The sequence below is a fragment of the Moschus berezovskii genome, chromosome 17 (genome assembly GCF_049115385.1).
Source record: "Moschus berezovskii isolate FMDL1 chromosome 17, NW_MosBer_1.0, whole genome shotgun sequence".
Classification (NCBI taxonomy): Eukaryota; Metazoa; Chordata; class Mammalia; order Artiodactyla; family Moschidae; genus Moschus; species Moschus berezovskii.
In genome coordinates, this window is record NC_142476.1 from 43,558,078 (window position 1) to 43,577,595 (window position 19,518).

The window sequence follows — 19,518 nt, forward strand, 5'->3', positions numbered from 1 at the left end:
TCCTGGGTGTTCATTGGAGGGACTGATGTTGAAGCTGAAACTCCAGTACTTTAGCCATCTGATTCGGAGAGCTGACCCTGCTGCTGGGAAAGATTGTCGGCAGGAGAAGAAGGGGACGACAGAGGATGAGATGGTTGGATGGCATCACTGACACAATGGACATGGGTTTGGGTGAACTCCGGGAGTTCATGATGGACAGGGAGCCCTGGCAAGCTGTGGTTCATGGGGTCGCAAAGAGTCGGACACGACTGAGTGACTGAACTGACTGACTGACATGTCCATTGGGTCAGTGATGCCATCCAACTATACCATCCTTTGTCGTCCCCTTCTCCTCCTGCCCTCAATCTTTCCCAGCATCAGGGTCTTTTCCAATGAGTTGGTTCTTCGATTCAGGTGGCCAAAGTATTGGAACATCAGCATTAGTCCATCCAATGAATATTTAGGTTTGACTTCCTTTAGGATTGACTGGTTTGATTTCTTTGCTGTCCAAGGGACTCTCAAGAGTCTTCTCTAGCAGCACAATTGGAAAGCATCAGTTCTTTGGCACTGAGACTTCTTTATGGTCCAACTCTCACATCCTTCTGTTTACTGGGAATGTGCTACACTGTGAGTCTGCTCTGGGCCACACCCAGCCCTGTCCTGTGCCAGGAAGGTGACCTGAGCCTCTGCCCAGTCATGATCACCTACTAGGATGGGAACTACTGACCTACTGTCTCACCTCCTGGTCTGGACCCTTGGGAGTTCCGGGCACATGGTCTACAGACAGGAATGTGCAGGTGACCCTGTGAGGATGGTTCTAAGAGGAGGGGCAGGCAGGCCTCATTGTTTGCCTGGAGGTTTGAGCCATTCACTGTTTTATGGGCTAAATATAGACCCCATCCTGATGGTGGGTGCTGGTTCCGCTGGTGAGTAATCCGGTCACAGACTTTGCAGCTGACACGTGGGACCCGGAGCTCCTGCTGCGCAGTGTGCTCTCAGCAGTGCTGGCTGATGGGCACCTCCTGTGTGTCCCTCCCGGGTCCCTCACCCCTCCTTAGCATCAGGCAATACTTGGCTGCCCGCCTACACCCCATCCCAGCCTGCCATCCTTTGTTGGAATATTCTAATGCGGTTGGGAGTTCAGTGAAGGAAATGGGTCATTTCCATGTTGGCTACTGAGCTCAAAGCTGAATGTCAGCTGCTTCTGTTCGTCAATGAGACGAGCAGTAAATTCAGCATGCGTGCGTGTGTGCATATGTGTGTGTGTATCCACAGAATGCCTTGTGTGCTTGTGCATGTGTATGTGTTGTGAGTCCACAGGTCCTGGAGGGGATTAGGAAACAGCACGGGAGAGGAGGGGACAGTGGCACACTTGAGAAGCCCCAGTGTGCACTCTGCCTGGAATTTCAGACTCCATCCCAGCTGTGGCTGCCTCTCGCTTTGTTGCTGTTCAGTTGCTAAGTCGTGTCCGACTCTTTGCAACTCCACAGACTGCAGAACACCTGGCTTCCTGTCCTCCATCATCTCCTGGAGTTTGCTCAAACTAATGTCCATTGGATCAGTGATGCCATCCAACCTCTGTTGCCCCCTTCTCCTGCCCTCAATCTTTCTCAGCTCTAGGGGCCTTTCCAATGAGCTGGCTGTTCACACCAGATGGCCAAATAGTGAAGTGTCAGCTTTAGCATTAGCCCTTCCAATGAATTATTCAGGGTTGATTTCCTTTAGGATGGACTGGTTTGATCTCCTTTGCAGTCCAAAGGTCTCTCAAGAGTCTTATCCAACATAACAGTTCAAAAACATCAGTTCTTCATCACTCAGTCTTCTATATGGTCCATCTCTCATATCCATATGTGACTACTGGAAAAACCATAGCTTTGACTGTACCTACCTTTGTCAGCAAAATGATGTCTCTGCTTTTTAATATGCTATCTAGGTTTGTCATAGCTTTTCTTCTAAGGAGCAAGCGTCTTTTAATTTCTTGGCTGCAGTCACTGTCTGCAGTGATTTTGGAGCCCAAGAAAATAAAATCTGTCACTATTTCCACATTTTCCCTGTTTGCCATGAAGTGATGGGACCAGATGCCATGATCTTAGTTTTTTGAAAGTTGAGTTTTAAGTAGGCTTTTCACTCTCCTCTTTCACTGTCGTCAAGAGGTTTTTTAGTTCCTCTTCTCTTTCTGCCATTAAAGTGGTATCATCTACATATCTGAGGTTATTGATATTTCTCCCAGCAATCTCTATTCCAGCTTTTGCTTCATCCAGCCTGGCATTTCGCTTGATGTATTCTGCATAGAAGTTAAATAAGCAGGGTGACAATATACAGCCTTGATGTACACTTTTCCCAATTTTGAACCAGTCTGTTTTTCCATGTCTCGTTTTATCTGTTGCTTCTTGACCTGCATACAGATTTCTCAGGAGGCAAGTAAGATGATATGGTATTTCCATCTCTTTAAGAATTTCCCACAGTTTGTATCTCCCTCGGGACTGGCTTTTCTGTGGGAAATGATGCTGCCTGTGAATGAGTAAAGCTGACCCCTGTGTCTGGCTGGCCAGGGCCCCAGGCTGGGGGCACATTTCCTGGACCAGCAGTGACAACATCCTGGTCACTGCTGCCCACTGAATCGAAACTTGGTCGAGTGGCCAGGTGGATAGGCCCTGGCTTCTGTGGGCAACCCATATGCATAGCCGTTGAATCTAGTTCAAAGCCCTCTGAAAGTGGCGACCCTGTGGCTCAACCCTCCAACCCGTGTGGTCATGCAGCAGGAGAGACACGTGAAAAAAGGGTATGCAGGGTCACCCCTTGCTTTCCCCAACTATTCACGGCACCCCACCCCAGTCACGCCCCATGCACCGTGGTGTCCACTCTGGGATTTCAGCTGTCCCCTAGGGGCACATAGGAAGTATTTTAGGATTTCAGCCACATTGCTCAACTCCACCATTGTAGCATAAAGGCAGCTCTAGACAATACGTAAATGAATGGACATGGCCTTGTGCCAATAAAACTTTATTTACAATGTTAGGCAGTGGGCCAGACGTGTCCCAGTTTTCTGTTCTCTGCCCTAAGGCTTTGTTGTGCTGGGTGTGGTATCAGGGACCCCAGGAGCAGGGGCACAGGATCTCAACCCCTCAGCAGGCCAGCTGAGTCCCTCTCTGGAAGGAATTCATTTCCCGGGTGGAAGAAGGACCAGCCTCACTGTTGCCAGGAAAGACACCTGCCCTTAAGGAGACAGCAGCTGAGGACTGCCTGTGTACTGTGTGCTGTGCTTAGTCTCTTAGTTGCGTCCGACTCTTTGCGAACCCGTGGACTGTAGCCCATCAGGCTTTTCTGTCCTTGGGGATTCTCCAGAAAATCATACTGGAGTGGGTTGCTGTGTCCTACTTCAGGGGGTCTTCCAACCCAGGGATCACACCCTGGTCACCCGCATTACAGGCAAATTCTTTACTGTCTGAGCCACCAGAGAAGTGTAAAGACTGCCTATCAACCCCGAATAAACCTTCCTCCTGTGATCACTTGCTCAGTCATGTCCAACTCTTTTGCAACTCCATGGACTGTAGCCCGCCAGGCTCTTCTGTTCATGGATTTCTCCAGACAAGAGTACTGGAGTGGGTTGCCATGCCCTCCTCCAGGGGATCTTTCTGACCCAGGGATTGAACCTGCGTCTCCTGCAGCTCCTGCTTTGCAGGTGGCTTCTTTACTGCTAAGCCACCGGGGAAACACCATTTCCTCCTGCCTCTTTCTGTAAATGAGGGAACTGAGGCAAAACCAGTGTGTCCTGGAGCAGACTGGGGCATAAAGTAACAGAAAGGTGTTCTCCACAGCCTGGAGGTTAGGAACCAGTGTCTGAAGGGCCCTGCTCCCTCTGCAGCTTGGGGGAGGATGCTCCTCGTCTGCTCCAGCTCCTGGTGGCCGCAGCTCCTCGGCCACATCCCTCCTTCCCCTGCCCCCGTCTTCACATGGGTTTCTCCCTTGTTCTGTGTGCTCTTCTCTGTGTGTCTTATAAGGACACCAGCCACTGCACTGAGGGCCTGCCGTGAATCTAGGGTAACATCATCTCCAGATCCTTACGTAATTCATTAAATCTGTGAAGACCCGATTTCCAAATAAGGTCATATTCTGGGGTTCTGGGGGACATGAGTTCTAGGGGGACACTATTCAACCCAATATAGAGAGACCAAGTCACCTGTCCCCTGTTGGCTGTCATGGCACTGGTGAAGTGTGTGGTTAAGATGGGGGCTTGGGAACTTCCCCGGTGGTCCGGTGGTTAAGACCTTGCACTCTCAATGTGGGGGGGCATGGGTTCAAGTCCTTGTCAGGAAATTTAAGATCCAATGTGTCATGTGGCGTGAAAAGTAAACAAAATAAATGAAACTAGATCTTTAAAACTAAATAAAATGGGAAACATTTTAAAGATAAACCATCATGGCTTTGGGCACATGGTTCCCTCCCTTTGTGGTGGCCCTGTCAGGGGACTGACTGAAGGGCATGGAGCAGGGGGGGCAAAAAAGAAATCAAGACCATGGCTCTGAAGTCATCTGTGAAGTGGACCATAGGGTGAGGGCTCTGGGTTTCTTGACCCTACTGACACCTCCCTCCCCAGTTTGCCCGAGTGTCACAGAGGTCAGAAGGTGAAGTCTATTCCTGGGGTCCCCATGATGCAGACCCACAGACTGGGGGGAGGGGGAGGCTCACACAGCAGATTCTGTCCTCTCAGCACTCCGCAGGCCAGAAGTCGAGGCCAGTGTCTGCGTGGCTGTGCTGCCTCTGAAGGCGCCACGGAAGCATCCATCACCAGCTCTCCCGGAACCACGGTAGCATCCATTACGGGCTCCCTTCCAGGCTCCCTCCTGGCTCCGAGCAGATCCTTGGCTCTTGGCAGCATCACTGCAGCCTGCCCCCTGTGTGTGTCCACATGCCCCTGTTTATAAGGACACCAATCACATGGGAGTAGGGGCCACCTGACTCCAGTGTGAATGAAGTCACTAACTAATTGCGTCTCCAAGGACCCTATTTGCAAGCAAGGCCATATTCTAGGGAGGTGGAGGAGTCAGGACTTCAACATCTGCACTTGAGGGGGACAAGCCAACTCCATAACCCGGAGCAAACCCTGCTGCCTGTGAGTGGGATCTCCTGAAGCTCGCCGTGCCCCACACCCCACTCTTGCATGGATCCCAGGTCTGGATGGGCAGAGCTGGCCCTCAGGCTGAGAAGGGACTGAGCTGAGACCTGGCTGAGAAGACAGTGCTGAGAAGAGTGAAGGTAGCCGGATGTGTTCTCTGTGGTCTGGATCTGACATCCGTGTGACCGTGTTAGGTTCCAGGCTCCCTCTGTCGTCCCATCTGCAGCACTGGGTTCTCTAGTTCAAGTCCAAAAGTGAAGGAATTTCTCAACTGAGAAACGTGCTCCCAGATGTGGACAATGTGGATGGAACAGCTTTAGTTGAGCCCAGTGTCAGGGATGTCATTCAAGGGCAAATCCCTTTTGAAGACTCTGGACAGCAGAGTGGGTGTCATCCCAGGACTGTGTCTCCACAGCCATTGACCATCCCATGCAAAGAGAAGACTGCCATTCTCCAGCGGGCTGTGCAGGCACCAGCTAACAGTGCAGGCCAAGAACAAGCCTGCTTGGGTCTGAGTCCCGTGTTTGCTGAGTCTCGGCTGTATGTGCAAAAAGGGTTAAGCTGGCTCAAAGGAAAACTCTTGGTCCCACCTCCTAGGAAGTCACCCCTCAGCTCCAGGAGTGTGCTGCCTGGTATGAAGGTCTTTGTTTACCTGGGGTCTTGAACTGGGCACATAGCCTATGCTAAAACGGTGATTTAGGCTGGGACTGTAGGCTGCTATGTCAGCTTGACCTCTGGATGGGCTGGAGATCACAGCCAGCCACATGGGAGGTCAGCCTTGTAGACATGACCAAGCCCCAACCAGGACTGGATACTCAGGCTTGGAGGAGCTTCAGTGGCTGAGCATACCCTGTGCATGTTGTCACCGTGGTCACTGGGAAGCATCATGCTGACCACACCTCCATTGGCAGAATGGTTGGAGGCCACTGGTCTCTCCCACACTCTTCCTATTGCTGATTTTAATCTGTAGCATTGAACTGTCACAAACTGTAACTGGAGTTTAATAGCTTTGCTCAATGCCCTTATAGGGAGTTATTGAACCTGAAAGTGGCCTTGGGGACCTCCCAGGTTGCTCTGTGCTATCTCCCCATGGAAATGGGGAGCATCTTTGTGCCCTCTTCTGCAAGGGAGGGGGTGCTGAGCTGCACGGGAACTCATTCACTGAGAAGCACGGGTGGTATCACTGCCAGCATCATCACCGGGTGGATCAGTCCTGCACCCTTGCTGCCAGTCCTGTCTCTGCTCTGCGTGGGGACAAGACTAGGGGAAGAAGAGACTTGATGGGGAAGGACCACATTTCTCATGTTGCAGCCCCAGAGGGTGTCATCTCGGGACGTTTCTTTCCTGCTAGCTGCATGCTGCCTCAGTGATGGTGACACCGGGAGTCAGTTCAGATGGTCTGCTGGGGGTTTGAGAAGTGGATGCCCGTGTCTTGTTCACCCATTTCTTCTTGCAGACAGCCTCAGCCTAGTTGACATTTGGGTCCAGGTCTTTCTTTCTCATGAGGCCATCCTGTGCGTTATTGGATGTCTGCTGGCTTCTGGGTTTGTTATTGTTGTTTTTATTGGAGGATAATTGTTATTACAATGTTGTGTTGCTTTCTGCTGTACAATGAAGTGAATCAGCTATATGTATACATATATCCTCTCCCTCTGAGCCTCCACCCCACCCCCCACACCCCACCTCTCTAGGTCATCACAGAGCACTGAGCTGAGCTTCCTGTGCTACATAGCAACTTCCTACTAGCTATCTATTTTGCACATGGTAGTGTATATATGGGCTTCTCCAAGGGCTCAGTGGTAAAGAATCCACCGCATTGCAGGAGCTGCAGGAGACACCGATTTGATCCCTGAATCAGGAAGATCCCCTGGAGGAGGAAATGGCAGCTTACCCAAATATTCTTGCCTGGGAAATCCCATGGGCAGAGGAGCCTGGCGGGCTATAGTCCATGGGGTTGCAAAGAGTTGGACATGATTGAAGCAACTTAGTATGCATGCACAGTGTATACACATCAGTGCTACTCTTCCAGTTTGTCCCACCCCCTTCCCCCTGTGGTGTCCATATGTCCATTCTCTACATCTGCATCTCTGCCTGCATCTTTGATGTCTACCTTCTAGATGCTAGTGGGACCTCCCATGTCCCCTGCGTCTCCTGACCCAGCCTGATGCTCCCGGCCCAGGACCACTGCTGCCCAGGCTCTGAGGTCCTTTGGGGTGATTCCTTGAGGTGTCGGCACAGCCGTTTCCTGGGTGAGCCTCTGTGCTCTCCGCTGACGTCCCGCCCCAGGCTGGAGGGACTTTGGATGGGTGGACACGTCATCTCAACAGTCTTGCCTCTAAACCTCTCTATCACTCACTCCTTGGAAGGCTCTTCCGGGTCAGTTAGAAAATGATGTGCCTTTGAGTCTCCCACAAAGCAGGTAGCTTTTTCTGTGAACACCCCAGTTTTAGAAGGTACAGTTTCTCTCAACAGCCTGCTCCCCTCCAGGTGGCCAAGTGCCTCAGAAACAGCCTCAATCTTGTGGTTACTGTTCCTCGAGAAAGTGAGGCTGGCCTCTCACCTGTGACCCCGTGGATGCTGTCATTTCTGCACTGTTGCCAGGAACCATTTGTCAAAGATGTCCTGTGTATTCAGTGCTTTGTGGTGTTTGTGGAAAAGGAATGGCCTCTTTGTGGTGGAATTGGGTACCACAGTCACCTGTCCAGCCCCTGGAGACAGACATCCTTGCATCCATTTGTCACTGGGTCTTTGTTCCCATAATGTGGGTGCATGAGAGCCCTGCTTTGGAAATGAGCCAGTGTAAACCCAGAAATGCTATCCTTTTCCTCAGTTACGGGGCCCTTGTTCCTGCCTCAGGTATCCACAGGTGAGCCCCACTTCCCCTTCAGGTCTGGAAGGGAGGTCCTGGAAGGGCTGGTTTCTGCCACGGACAGTTGATTCAGCTGCATTTAATAAGAAAATCATCCAGACCCAGAGATGGATTACCAATTTCCCCATCAGTCTTCAGGACCTGATCTTACTACAAACCACCACAAATATATCCATAAAAGCCCTATTGATTGATGCAGCGCTTGGTAATCCATCTGTCGCCATCCATTATTCTGGGTATAATTTTTCATTATCCGGATGGCAGCTGATTCCTAGCACATTAGTATACAGTGGCAATTACCAGGAGCAGAAAGAGCCCCTAAATTAGCAGGAACAATCACACCTGTCAGGAAGAGGAAGCGAGATTCCCCACACAGCTTGCTCTGCGCACTGGGACCATGTCCGAATGGCAAAGAGTCTGAAGATAGATTCAAGATTGACCTTGGAGGGTGGAGAGGAGAAAGTAAGTTGTCTTTTCCCTCCTTTCTTGAGGGTATAGAGTGTATGTTCCCTTAAGGTGATATCCTTGTCAACCCAATCACAGCCCACCCAACAGCTGGCCTTGCTCAGGGTCAGTAAGGTTTATGGCATAGATGTTGTTGCTTTTGCATCATGTAATGAGTACCAGAGACCTGACCAGAGGGAACATCATTGAAGATGGGAGTGTTGAGAAAAATTATTCAGAAAGGAGAAAAATTGGGTGAATGCTTCCCTACGAACAGCCCCATTTGTGGCAGTGAAAACCCTGTCCACAGACCAAGGGGTAAGACCTCTTCCAATGTAAGGATTTTATGCTCTGAACGTTCCTTTATTTTTAAAAATTAATTTTTATTGGCTCTTGTTGCTGTAGTCACTAAGTCATGTCTGACTCTTTGTACCCCCATGGTCTGTAGTTCTGCGGGCTCTTTTGTCCATGCAATTTCCCAGGCAAGAATACTGGAGTGGGTTGCCATGCCACCCAGGGATCAAACCCGCATCTCCTGCATTTCAGGCAGATTCTTTTACTTCTGAGCCACCAGGGAAGCCACCCTAAGCTTTTTTTAGTTGGAGTATACTTGATTTAGAGTGTTGTGTTAGTTTCTGTTGTATAGCAAAGTGAATCAGTTACGTTGTTTGTTTTTTAGTTGCTCAGTCATCTCTGACTCTTTGTGACCCCATGGACTGTAGCCCTCCAGGCTCCCCTGTCCATGGGATTTCCCAGGCAAGAATACTGGAGTGGGTAGCCATTTCCTTCTCCAAGGATCTTCCCGACCCAGGGATCGAACCTGCATCTCCTGCTTGGCAGGTGGATTCTTTACCACTGAACCACTTGGGAGTCAGGTATTGATATACATATTCCACCCTTTTCTAGATTCTTTTTGTATATAGGCCATTACAGAGCATTGAGCAGAGTTCCCTGTTCTATATAATATGGGTCCTTATTGTCATTCACACAGTGAAGCTTCTTTTCAACCCTAAAGGAAAAATTGAGGTAGACGCATGGCTGAAATATTCCTGAGGGCTATTGATTCAACTGCTAAGATTCTCCTTGATCTTTAGTCTCCAAAAATTGAGAATCCTGTTTAATTGAGTGTCTCCGAGTGATCTGTTCTCAAGCCAGCTTTGCATGAACGTATCCAGTAGGGCAAAGCTGTCCACTGCTAGTAGTTTTGGCCCCACTTGATAAGACAGATGCTTGACTGTCTTTATATCACCTTGACAGTGACAGTGAAGGTCTCAGAAGATGCCAGATCTTTGATGATAGAGCAGGAAGGTTGTATAGTACCAGAAGTTTGCAGTTTGAGTCCCAGCTTTAAGCAACCATTCAAAACTGATTGCATATTTCTTAACTGATAAGCCACATCACCTTCAGCTATTCACCTAAATCAGTTGTATGTTTTTGTAAATAAAGTGTTATTGGCACACAGCCATGCCCACTGGTTGCTTATCATCCACAGCTGGGTTGAGAAGTTGCAACAGAGGTCACGCTACCTGCCAAACCCAAAGTATTTATCATCTGGCTCCTTATGTCAAACTTTGCTTACCCAGGATCTGTGCAGACTTAAGGGACTTACACAGATGAGGAAACAACTCCTGGCATTTGGGGAACCTGAATGATAAGACAGATGCTTGAAACACTACTCAGCTTCTCCTGAGAAGTTCTATCATCCTTTTAGAAGTGACCTCTCAAAGAGAAGAAAAGATGAGACATCCTCACTGGGTTTACATCTTCTAATCTGTTTCCTACAAATATCATTCTCACTACGTGTCAAAAGGCCTGGTCCTTGTCAACCATCCTGGCTGCGGAGTCTTCTTGTAGTCATCCGTCCCTTATGCCTGAACCCAGTGACCCATCACAACCCACGGGCCAGGCATGGAAGCACAAGGCTGTTTGCTTTGCACATGAAATACATGAGGAGCAGTAAGGAGTTTACCTCTAACTACTTTTATTGCAAAGAATGTGGTTACAGATTTGTTCATTTGGAGCTTGACGTTTGATTTTTCCAGAGTAGAGAACTACCTACACCCGGGCTCTGCAGGATCGGCAGTGGATTAAATTGATCACGGGTGTGAAGACAGGCGTAGAGAAGTCTTTCTAAAGAGCATGGCCATGATATTATTGCTGTACTTCCACCCAGATGATCCTGGCTGGTTATTAGCCCACATATCATTTTTTCCAAGTTTTAACTTGGCAAGTCCTATGGAGAAATTTCACACAGAAGGCAGGAAAGGGGCCTCTAGAACAAGGCAAACATTGGAATTATGTCATTAACTTTCTCCCTGTTTCCCTGGCTTTTTGTTCTCTACTTTTCAGTTATCAATTTCATAATATGTCACACAGTGCTATTGCAAGGTTCTGTGTCAGGCAGTTTGTGCATGGTTGGGAGTAGGGGTGGATATAAAGATGATGAACATTGGGCTTTTTCTTCAGGGCTCAAAGACTCATGAGAACCTTAGGCAAAGGACTGGGCTTCTGGTCTTCCTGTCATCAATGAGGGCATTCCTTGAGTCAGCTGTTTTCCCCTCTGATCATCAGTTTCTTCTGTTCACCAAAAGAAGAGAATAAATGCTTTTTTCCCCATCCTTAGTCACAGAGGGAGTGGGAGGGAATTAAACATCTAAGGTGCAGCTGGTCATGGAGCTCTTCCCTTCCAAGGACTTTGGTCACTGCAGATGTTCAACCCAACAGAAGAATTCCCTTGGTATGTGGGGTCCAAGTCCAGTAGTGGCCTGGGCCTCTCTGGCCCTGCAGACATTGGGGCATGGACCACAAAGCGTTCTGCTCTTGTAAGGGAGCTCTCATGCCTCTAGCTGGGCTTGGCCTGAAGCTGAACCAATCCCTACTACTTTTGGCTCACTGCCATTCAGTGTGCTCTTTTATACTCCATAGATGTTGAATTCTCCTAACCAAGAAGATGGCAGGTTTAGTTCAAGAAACAGTGGTGCAGTTCTTTTCATGGGCTTGGGAGTATGACCTGCCAAGATGGCTGAGAGGCTCTTGACAGGGGTCCAGAGCACTCCTTAAGAGATCTATCCATGGAAGAAATGATGAGGCTTAAACACCAGCATCCATAATTTAACAGATTATTTTCCCCAGGAATGTAGAGGGTAGTGGTGCCAGCCTCTGTCTTGGAAGATGCAAGAACCCCAGATCAAAGCCAAAACGGAAATGAATAAAGTCTGAGATCAAATCCTATAATACTACAGTTCTTAGTACGGGTTTAGGAGCCATCAGGTTCTATGTGATCCAAGGAATTTAAACAAACTTGTCCAGATGATTTTCACTTCCATATTTATTATGACAGTATGCACCTTCGAGTGTTGTTGCAAATAATAAATGACGTAATACACACCTGACAGTTTCTAATACTTGAGCATGCCTGTGATCACCGTCATTAGGACCAACATCATTATAATCACCATCACCTTCAGTATCACCTTCAGTATCACCATATCATCACTGCCACCATCGTCACCAACATCGTACCACCAGCATCACGATACCATCATCACCAATGACATCATCACCACCACTGTCACCATTTCTGTCATCAGGCCACCATCACCAACAGCAACAGCATCACCATTATCATCACCACCATTACCATTTCCACCGTCAACATCACCGACATCCTCATCACTGTCGTCAGCATCAGCACCGGCATAGTCACCACGGCCATCATCACAAGAAGTGCAGACGCGAGACAAGCTCATACTCTTCACGACAGCATCCTCTCTCTTAACTGAATCAGAAGGATTGTGTAGATGGAGGGTTAGGGAAGACTGAGCAGCCATCTTTCCCGATCATCCATTAAACTAGACGTCCGTGTCTACCTCCCTCTTCCAACACAGCCTGAGTTGGGTCTCAGGGAAGAAGCTGGTGAATATATAGAGGTTACTGAGACTGGTGGACACTTTGTTGGTGGTGAGATTAAGGGTGGTCCCCTACTGGCATATGTAGCTTTCAACCCCATTGTCAGGCTGATCTGGCAGACCCAGAGGGAAGGCAAACCGGCTCAGAGCTTTACAGTACGTGTTGCGTATTGGGCACAGGTGTATGGGAAGCCACTGGTCAGAACCAGCAGTGAACGCTGCCACTTTTAAAGATGGGCACCACAGCAGCTGTTCCTGAGGGCAGGCACGCAGACTGAGTCAGTCAAAACTGGCCCCACTCGGCATGCAGTAGGTACTCAATAGGTGATTCTTAAATCAGTGGCTAAAAGAATGAGTGAAGGGAGGCCCATGGCATCTCCAGTTTTCCGAGTGTTGCTTATTCTGTGGGCTCAGGAAGGGAATTCCTCGGGACAAACAGAAATAGCCCGAAAGAGAGGCAGCCAGGAAGAACTTGTTTTCTGGCCATGCCAGCTTTGAATCACTTATTAGCAATTTCCCCCACAAAGATCATACTCAGTGGAGAGGTACCATCTGTTTGTGAGACTGTGTCCTTCAGAGGCCACCAAAAGAAAGTCTTACATCTCTGAGATGCTCCACGCTGGACCACACGCATGCCATGTCCTCACTCTAGGACTGGCAGGGTCCTCAGGTGTGATGGGTGAACCTCCGCACCTGGACATCAGAAGTGGAGACAGACATACTCGAGTGGCAGAGATGAAAGAAAGGCAGAGTCAGCACTCCGGGGGCAGGGTGCTGCCACTTGCAGGGGTCTCTGCAGAGCCCCTATGGCTGTTAGCCCCCAGCTCCTCAGCTGTGGTTCTTGCTGATGGGAGAAGAGCAGGACCAGAGTCCTGGACCTCCCAGGTGGACCTCACTGACCAGAGGATTCAACCCTAGTGTCCCCAGAAGGATGGAAAGATGCATGGGAAGGGATCGGAGGTGTTGCCAGCCTGTCTTTTTTCCCTCCCTCTGCATCTTTGGTTTATGGGAGGTGATGCAGGGGGTGGGGGTGGATGGACAGAGGGACAGTACAGACAGAACTCTTGTCCTCTGCCATCCTGGCCTTCGTGTGGGGTTCAGACCACTCTCATTCGGGGCTGTGGCTGCCCTGCTCCTGGAGTGACCAGTCCTTCTGTCCCTGTCTGCTGTTTCCCCTGCCTCCTCCCCCCATGGTGGTTAACACACACAAGAGGAGACACACCTGGAATCCAGACTGCAGATCTTTCTCTAGGACTTCAGGAAACATCACCTGCTGGGCCTGGATCTCTTATTCTCTGGAAGCTCATCTGGCAGTGAACTTCTTGGAGAGGAATCTGGAAAGATGAAGATGCTTTCCAGTGACCCTGAGTCTACAACAGTGTCACCTGCCTCTCTTCCCTCCCTTCCCAAAAAATCTTGGGCTGTCCCGGCTCCTCCTGGGTCCAGGCAAACCCTGCTCCCACCAGCAGGCCAGCCTCCCTGGTGCCCAGACACAAGGAACAGAACTTACCCAGGTTGGGAGGAGAGAAAGGAGGGGTGACAGAGCTTACCTGTGCCAGGTGAAGGGCTCAGCAGGTGCAAGAAAGGCCACAGCTGCCCAAGCACTGAGTCATTTCTCAGGGCCTGAGAGAGGCCAGGCTGGGGCCTCCCTTCCTTGGCTCCAGGTGAAAACAGTCTTGGTAGCCACTGCATCTGGCAGCACCTGCATGTGGGCAGGAAACCGACCTGACCTGGTCCCATGAGGCCCCATCAATGTGGACCCCCCTGCAGGGCTTCTCAATACATGACGGGACCTCGTGTTCAGGGCTGGGTTGATGGGACAGGTCCCTACTCCCTGTCCCTTCCTGGGCCCCTTCATCTCATGCCTCTGGTTTCACGGCTCCCCTCCTCCTTCTCTGTTTCCAGGTTTGGCCGTCCATCAGATCATCACCATCACCGTCTCCCTCATCATGGTCATAGCTGCTCTGATTACAACTCTTGTCTTAAAAAACTGGTAAGGACCCTCGGCCCTTCTGGCTGGGTAACGGGGGTCAGTGGGGGTCCCTGGGGAAGCACACACACAGAGTTTCTTGCTTCTCAACCCCATCTCAGCTCACAGCCCAGGGAACCATTTCTCTGTGTGGGATGGAAAGTGCCACATATCTCCTGCCCTGCTCAACCCGCTCACCTTTGCCCGGGCACCTTGGCCACCCAGTGGGAGGGGTTGTTCGCTGACAGTGCCCTCCCAGTGGCTTTCCCTGCAGGACACAAGCCCAGCCTGCTAGGCTTAATTCCTAAGGCAGCAGATAGCCTGTTCCCGAAGCCCATCTCTCAGATCCTAGCACCCCTCTGGATGTCCTCCTCACAGCTTGGTTTGGTTTTCCTTATTTCATACCAGCAGCCTGGCTGGGGTCCTTGCCCACCCCTAGCCGTCCCCCGCCTTCCTCTCGCAGCCACTCTGTGTCTGCTGAACTAGGTTACTTCTTTGCTTCAGGCGGCCCGTCTTTGCCTATTTCCTCCTGGAAATTGGCCTACTTTGAGCTTGGCCTTGCTGGGTGCACACACCTGCTACACCCCTGGGAGAATCGGGGGGCTGCCAGCTGACCCCACCGCCCGCATGCCTCCTGGATCCCTGTCCGCCCACAGTCTCTCCTCCAGCTAGCGAGGCTCCTCTTAACATCGAAGCCAAGACACCTTGGATGCAAATCATCCCCCTGCTGACCTTGGTAGGAAGTCACAGGTTGGTGGGAGGGAAGTGTCCTGAGCCTCCGGGTAACAGAGACTTGAGGAAATGTGAGAGAAAGTCAGCCTCCAGGATTACAGAGGACAAAGTGTGGAGAGGTACCACCCTGGAACAGCCCAGGGAGGTCTTGGAGCTCCTGATGGCCAGCAAACACCCTGGGGTGTTTTCTGGGGGAGATAGTGAAGATAATGGTCACCTTTCAGCAGCGTGTCTTGGGCAGGGCTGGCTGGTTGGAGAAGGGGCTCCAGGTCCCTGGACCGTATGGATGCTCAAAGGTCCGATCCCACTGGCTGTCTTGATGGTGAAATCCCCTCCCCACCAAGGAGGTGGCAAACTGTGATGCTGTAATAGACAACAAGCTTCCTCTTGGTTTTCCCACACTTTGGGGTTTGCAGCAGACCTTCAAAGAGTCTTTTGGGGAAGACAATCCAGCAGGGTGAATAAGTGGTTCCATGACGTTGGTGGGCGGGGTTGGGGGGAGTCCCCTGGCTTTCACGTCTATCTTCTCACCTTCATTTATGGGCGGTCTTCCCTGCCAGCTATCGGGATATCTCTCATTGGGAAAAGGCGGGGAATTAACACAACTTATACAGGGACAGGAGAAGGCAATGGCAAGCCACTCCAGTACTCTTGCCTAGAAAATCCCATGGATGGAGGAGCCTGGTAGGCTGCAGTCTGTGGGATCGCTGAGAGTCGGACACGACTGAGCAACTTCACTTTCACTTTTCACTTTCACACATTGGAGAAGGAAATGGCAACCCACTGCAGTGATCTTGCCTGGAGAATCCCAGGGACGGGGGAGCCTGGTGGGCTTCCGTCTATGGGGTCACACAGAGTCGGACACGACTGAAGTGACTTAGCAGCAGCAGTAGCAGTAGCAGCATACAGGGACAGGCTCATGAACCCCTGCCCCTTGCAGCCCACTCACTCTGCAAAGGCTGTGAGCTGTGAAGCAGGTAGAAAAGGAGAACTGATGAGCTGATGAGAACCACGCCCCCCTCAAATCTCCTCCCCGCCCTCCTTCATGGGCATGACTCTTCCTTCCGTCTTTGTGAACTTGCCCTAGAGGTGACTCTTGGAGCCGGGAAGAGTCCCTGGCCAACAGGGGTGGGACCCATGTGTGCAGTCTACACAGTGTCTGAAAGCCTCTGTGGTCCGAAAGAACGGGGAACGAAGGCAGGTACCCATGGGCACAAACACAGTCTTCTTCATAGACCCAAACGATCTGGTTTCATTTCCGGCTTGTGAGCCTAGGCAGAGGAAAGGCTGAGGGTAAGAGCTCCCAGTCTTATCTCTCCCCAAAGATAATTACGTGGTCCACTCCACATGAACCACGGCTGCCTCGACCTGTGCACAGAGCCTTCCCCATGATCATCGTTTCCATACCATCTAGGCGTTCCTGGGGAAACTGAGTCAGTACCACCGCCCAGATGACATTCCTTGGCCAAACCAGACCTCTGCTCCCCAATAACACAACTCCACCCCTCACTTCTTAATCCTTCCTGCAATAATGGCTGCATCTAAAATTCAAATTTTATTTTTAAAAAAGAGCCCATTGCTTGTGGTTGATCTTTCTGAAGAGGCTGGGAATTACTATTAAATGATGTCTAATTAATGCCTGGAGATAAAGGTTTCTTAGCTTCAGCGCGGCGGGAGATGCTGGTGGGTCTCTGCGCCTTGAGTCCCCCACCCCCACTCCGACCCCCACCCTGACCTCTCTCTCCCCCAGCTGCGCGCAGAGTGGGAACCCACGTAGGAACAGCCACCAGCGGAAGACGAACCACCAGGAGGAGAGTTGCCAGAACCTGACCGACTTCACGCCTGCCCGGGTGCCCAGCAGTCTGGACATCTTCACGGCCTACAACGAGACCCTCCAGTGTTCCCACGAGTGTGTCCGGGCATCCGTGCCCGTCTACACTGACGAGACGCTGCACCCGGCCGGGGAGTACAAGTCCACGTTTAATGGGAACCGGTAAGCGCAGGCGCGGGCCTGAGCCCGCCGCTGCCCCCTCCTGGGGATGCCAGGGCTGTGGATGGTGTCCGGCAGATTTCTCAGCTCTTTGTGTGGTCGGTTCACATGCAGGCAGCTCATTTGCTGAGATGAGACAAGAGGCACGGAGTAAATGTACTCAGGTGGCAGTGTTCACATCTGGACCCCTGCACTTGGCCAGTGGATGAACCTGTCTTGGTTGGTCCTGGATCCCACATGCTGGAAGCTGAGCAGACAGCTCAGAGCCCAGAACCGGCCTCTTAGTCCCAATCAGGCCTCCAAAATATCAAATCGTGATGGGTCCCTCCCTCCCCAGTCAATATCTGTGAACCCCAATCACTAAAATGTCAGCAGCAAATCTGGCAGAAATATCAGACACCAAGCAGACTCCTGGTTATTAAATGCTCTTTTTAATGAGTCATATGTAATCCCTCAAAGAAGACATGTCTCTAAAACCATCCCTGGGAATATTTAAGAAACCCTTGAGTCAGCTTCTGAAGGTTTATCCGGAATTAGATTAAAATATCAATAAGCTATTTTTTTTCATAAGTGAGTACACATTCATGCATCATTTTGTGAATTAAAAGAGAAACAATTCTCCAACGACTTAAAGATCTTAGGAAGAAATGAGCAGGACAGCAGGCTGACTTGAGGGGCATGGAGTCAGTAACAGGAGTGGTGGCTGGGGACACTGCCCAAGGTGTCCTACTGGGCTCCTCCCAGAATCCAGGTCGAGGAGACTCAGGGGAGCCTTCAGCTGTTGTGCCCATGGCTCATGTTGGCCTTGTCCTGTCCTGGAGAGCGAGGAGGTGTTCCTTAGATACCTCCCTGCTGCTCCTCTCCTGGTATCTCCATGTCGGACTCTACTGTATGTTCTGTCTGAGATACTCCCTCCCCAGGGGAGAAGAGTGGAGAGCAGAAACCCCAGGACCCTGCCTCTGAATGACTTTGCTTTTACTCGACCACACTGGGGAGCCTGTGGGTTGCATCCCAGCCTTCCACAAGGCCGAGTTCACAAAGAATTGGAGAAAAAACTTTCAAACCATTTCATTGAATGCCTATGTGCCTGTTTGGATATAAATCTTGGCCACCCAGAGCCTCAGACTTTGGGGGAGGAGGAAAAGGGAGTGGCTGGGTCCTGGTATTTCACTGTGTCTCCCTCTCTGCCCCCATGTCCTGGGAGAGCCCTATCCATGTGTGGGGTGAGCACAGCTGGCTGGTGTGGAAGCCCTGGAGGGAACAGCTTCTTGCGTTGGGGCCAAAGGTGATGCTCTGTTGGTTCTCTCTGGCTCTGGGAAACATTAGCTCAGTCTCGAAGGGGACAAAATAACTGGGGGCAAGGGGCATTTTAGGCATCAGGCCCTGCCCTCTCCATAATGTGCATAAGTCGGTGGATCTCTGATCTCAGAGGCAGAGACCCTGAGCTTTGCACTCATACTGCAAATGAAAATCTGAAATCCAGACATAGCATCTCTGTGCATCTTCACCAGACTCGTCCTGTGCATGGAACTGTGTGTCCTCTTAGGCCTCTCAGAGTGGAAGGGAGGACTGGCCAACACAGGGGGAGGTGGCCAGTGGGTCCAGGCCAGGTGAAGCATCACCTTCTGGGAGCTCTTTTTGCCTGGAGAAGCCAGTTTTCTGCAACAGGTCCCATCCGGCCTGCCTGTCAGGTTTTGCATATGAGCCCTCGCAAGCCCATTTTTCTGCTTGCTGCAGGCCCTCTTCTTCTGATCGGCATCTTATTCCTGTGGCCTTTGTGTCTGAGAAATGGTTTGAAATCTCCTGCTGACTGGCCGAAGTCTTTTTTACCTCCTGGGGGCAGGGCAGACGCCATGTGTCTGTTTCATGGTACGTACCTCTCTTATTGGACCTTGCTTGATTTTCCCCACCCCTCCCCCCATCTCTCCTCTGGAATACTGGGAGCCTGTCTATACATGGCAGGTGGGCCTCAGCAAGGGCATCATTGCCCTGGATGCAAACCAGAGGGCTGGGCGCGTGGTCTCTCTGCTGCACTCGTTAGAAATGCCCCCACATCCCGGTGGGAGGGAGCAACAGATTCAGGAACCCCTGCTCTGGAACCTTGTCCAGTTCTGTCCATGCTGCTCCATCTCCCAGGAAGCCCTGTAGGGCAGGGAACCCCAGTTCTGGAAACAAGCTACAAGTATACCCCTCACTTCCCCAAACAAGAGGAGATCAGAGCCCCAGCACAGTGGGCAGACACCATGCCGCCATCCCGTCTTTATGTGGGGGTGGGGAGAGAGAACACCAAGCAGAATTAAAATACAATTTTGAAATATAAAAATAAGAGATAAGAAAGAAAATGATAAAGAGAGAAAGTGAAGAGTTGAGACATCTACTAATTTGAAGCCAGGGACCGGTACCAAAACAGGGATGAATTTGCCACGCTCTGCTGAATAGGAACATTTGGTTTGCTTTCAATGATATTGACTTTAATGCTGACATTAAATTGCTTTCTTCTGTGCTGAACCT

The 19,518-nt window shown here is 50.7% G+C and overlaps 1 protein-coding gene across 1 annotated transcript in view; it reads left to right on the top strand.

Annotated features, from left to right (window-relative positions):
- Positions 1–18,868, top strand: part of AJAP1 (adherens junctions associated protein 1) — a 116,314-nt gene extending 97,446 nt beyond the window's left edge. Inside the window, exons 3-5 of the mRNA XM_055418822.2 lie at positions 14,222–14,309; positions 16,768–17,010; positions 18,745–18,868. Of these exons, the coding sequence (XP_055274797.1) occupies positions 14,222–14,309; positions 16,768–17,010; positions 18,745–18,817 (404 nt within the window). The 3' untranslated portion in view covers positions 18,818–18,868. The remainder of the gene's footprint in view (positions 1–14,221; positions 14,310–16,767; positions 17,011–18,744) is intronic.
- The last annotated feature ends 650 nt before the right edge of the window (positions 18,869–19,518 follow it).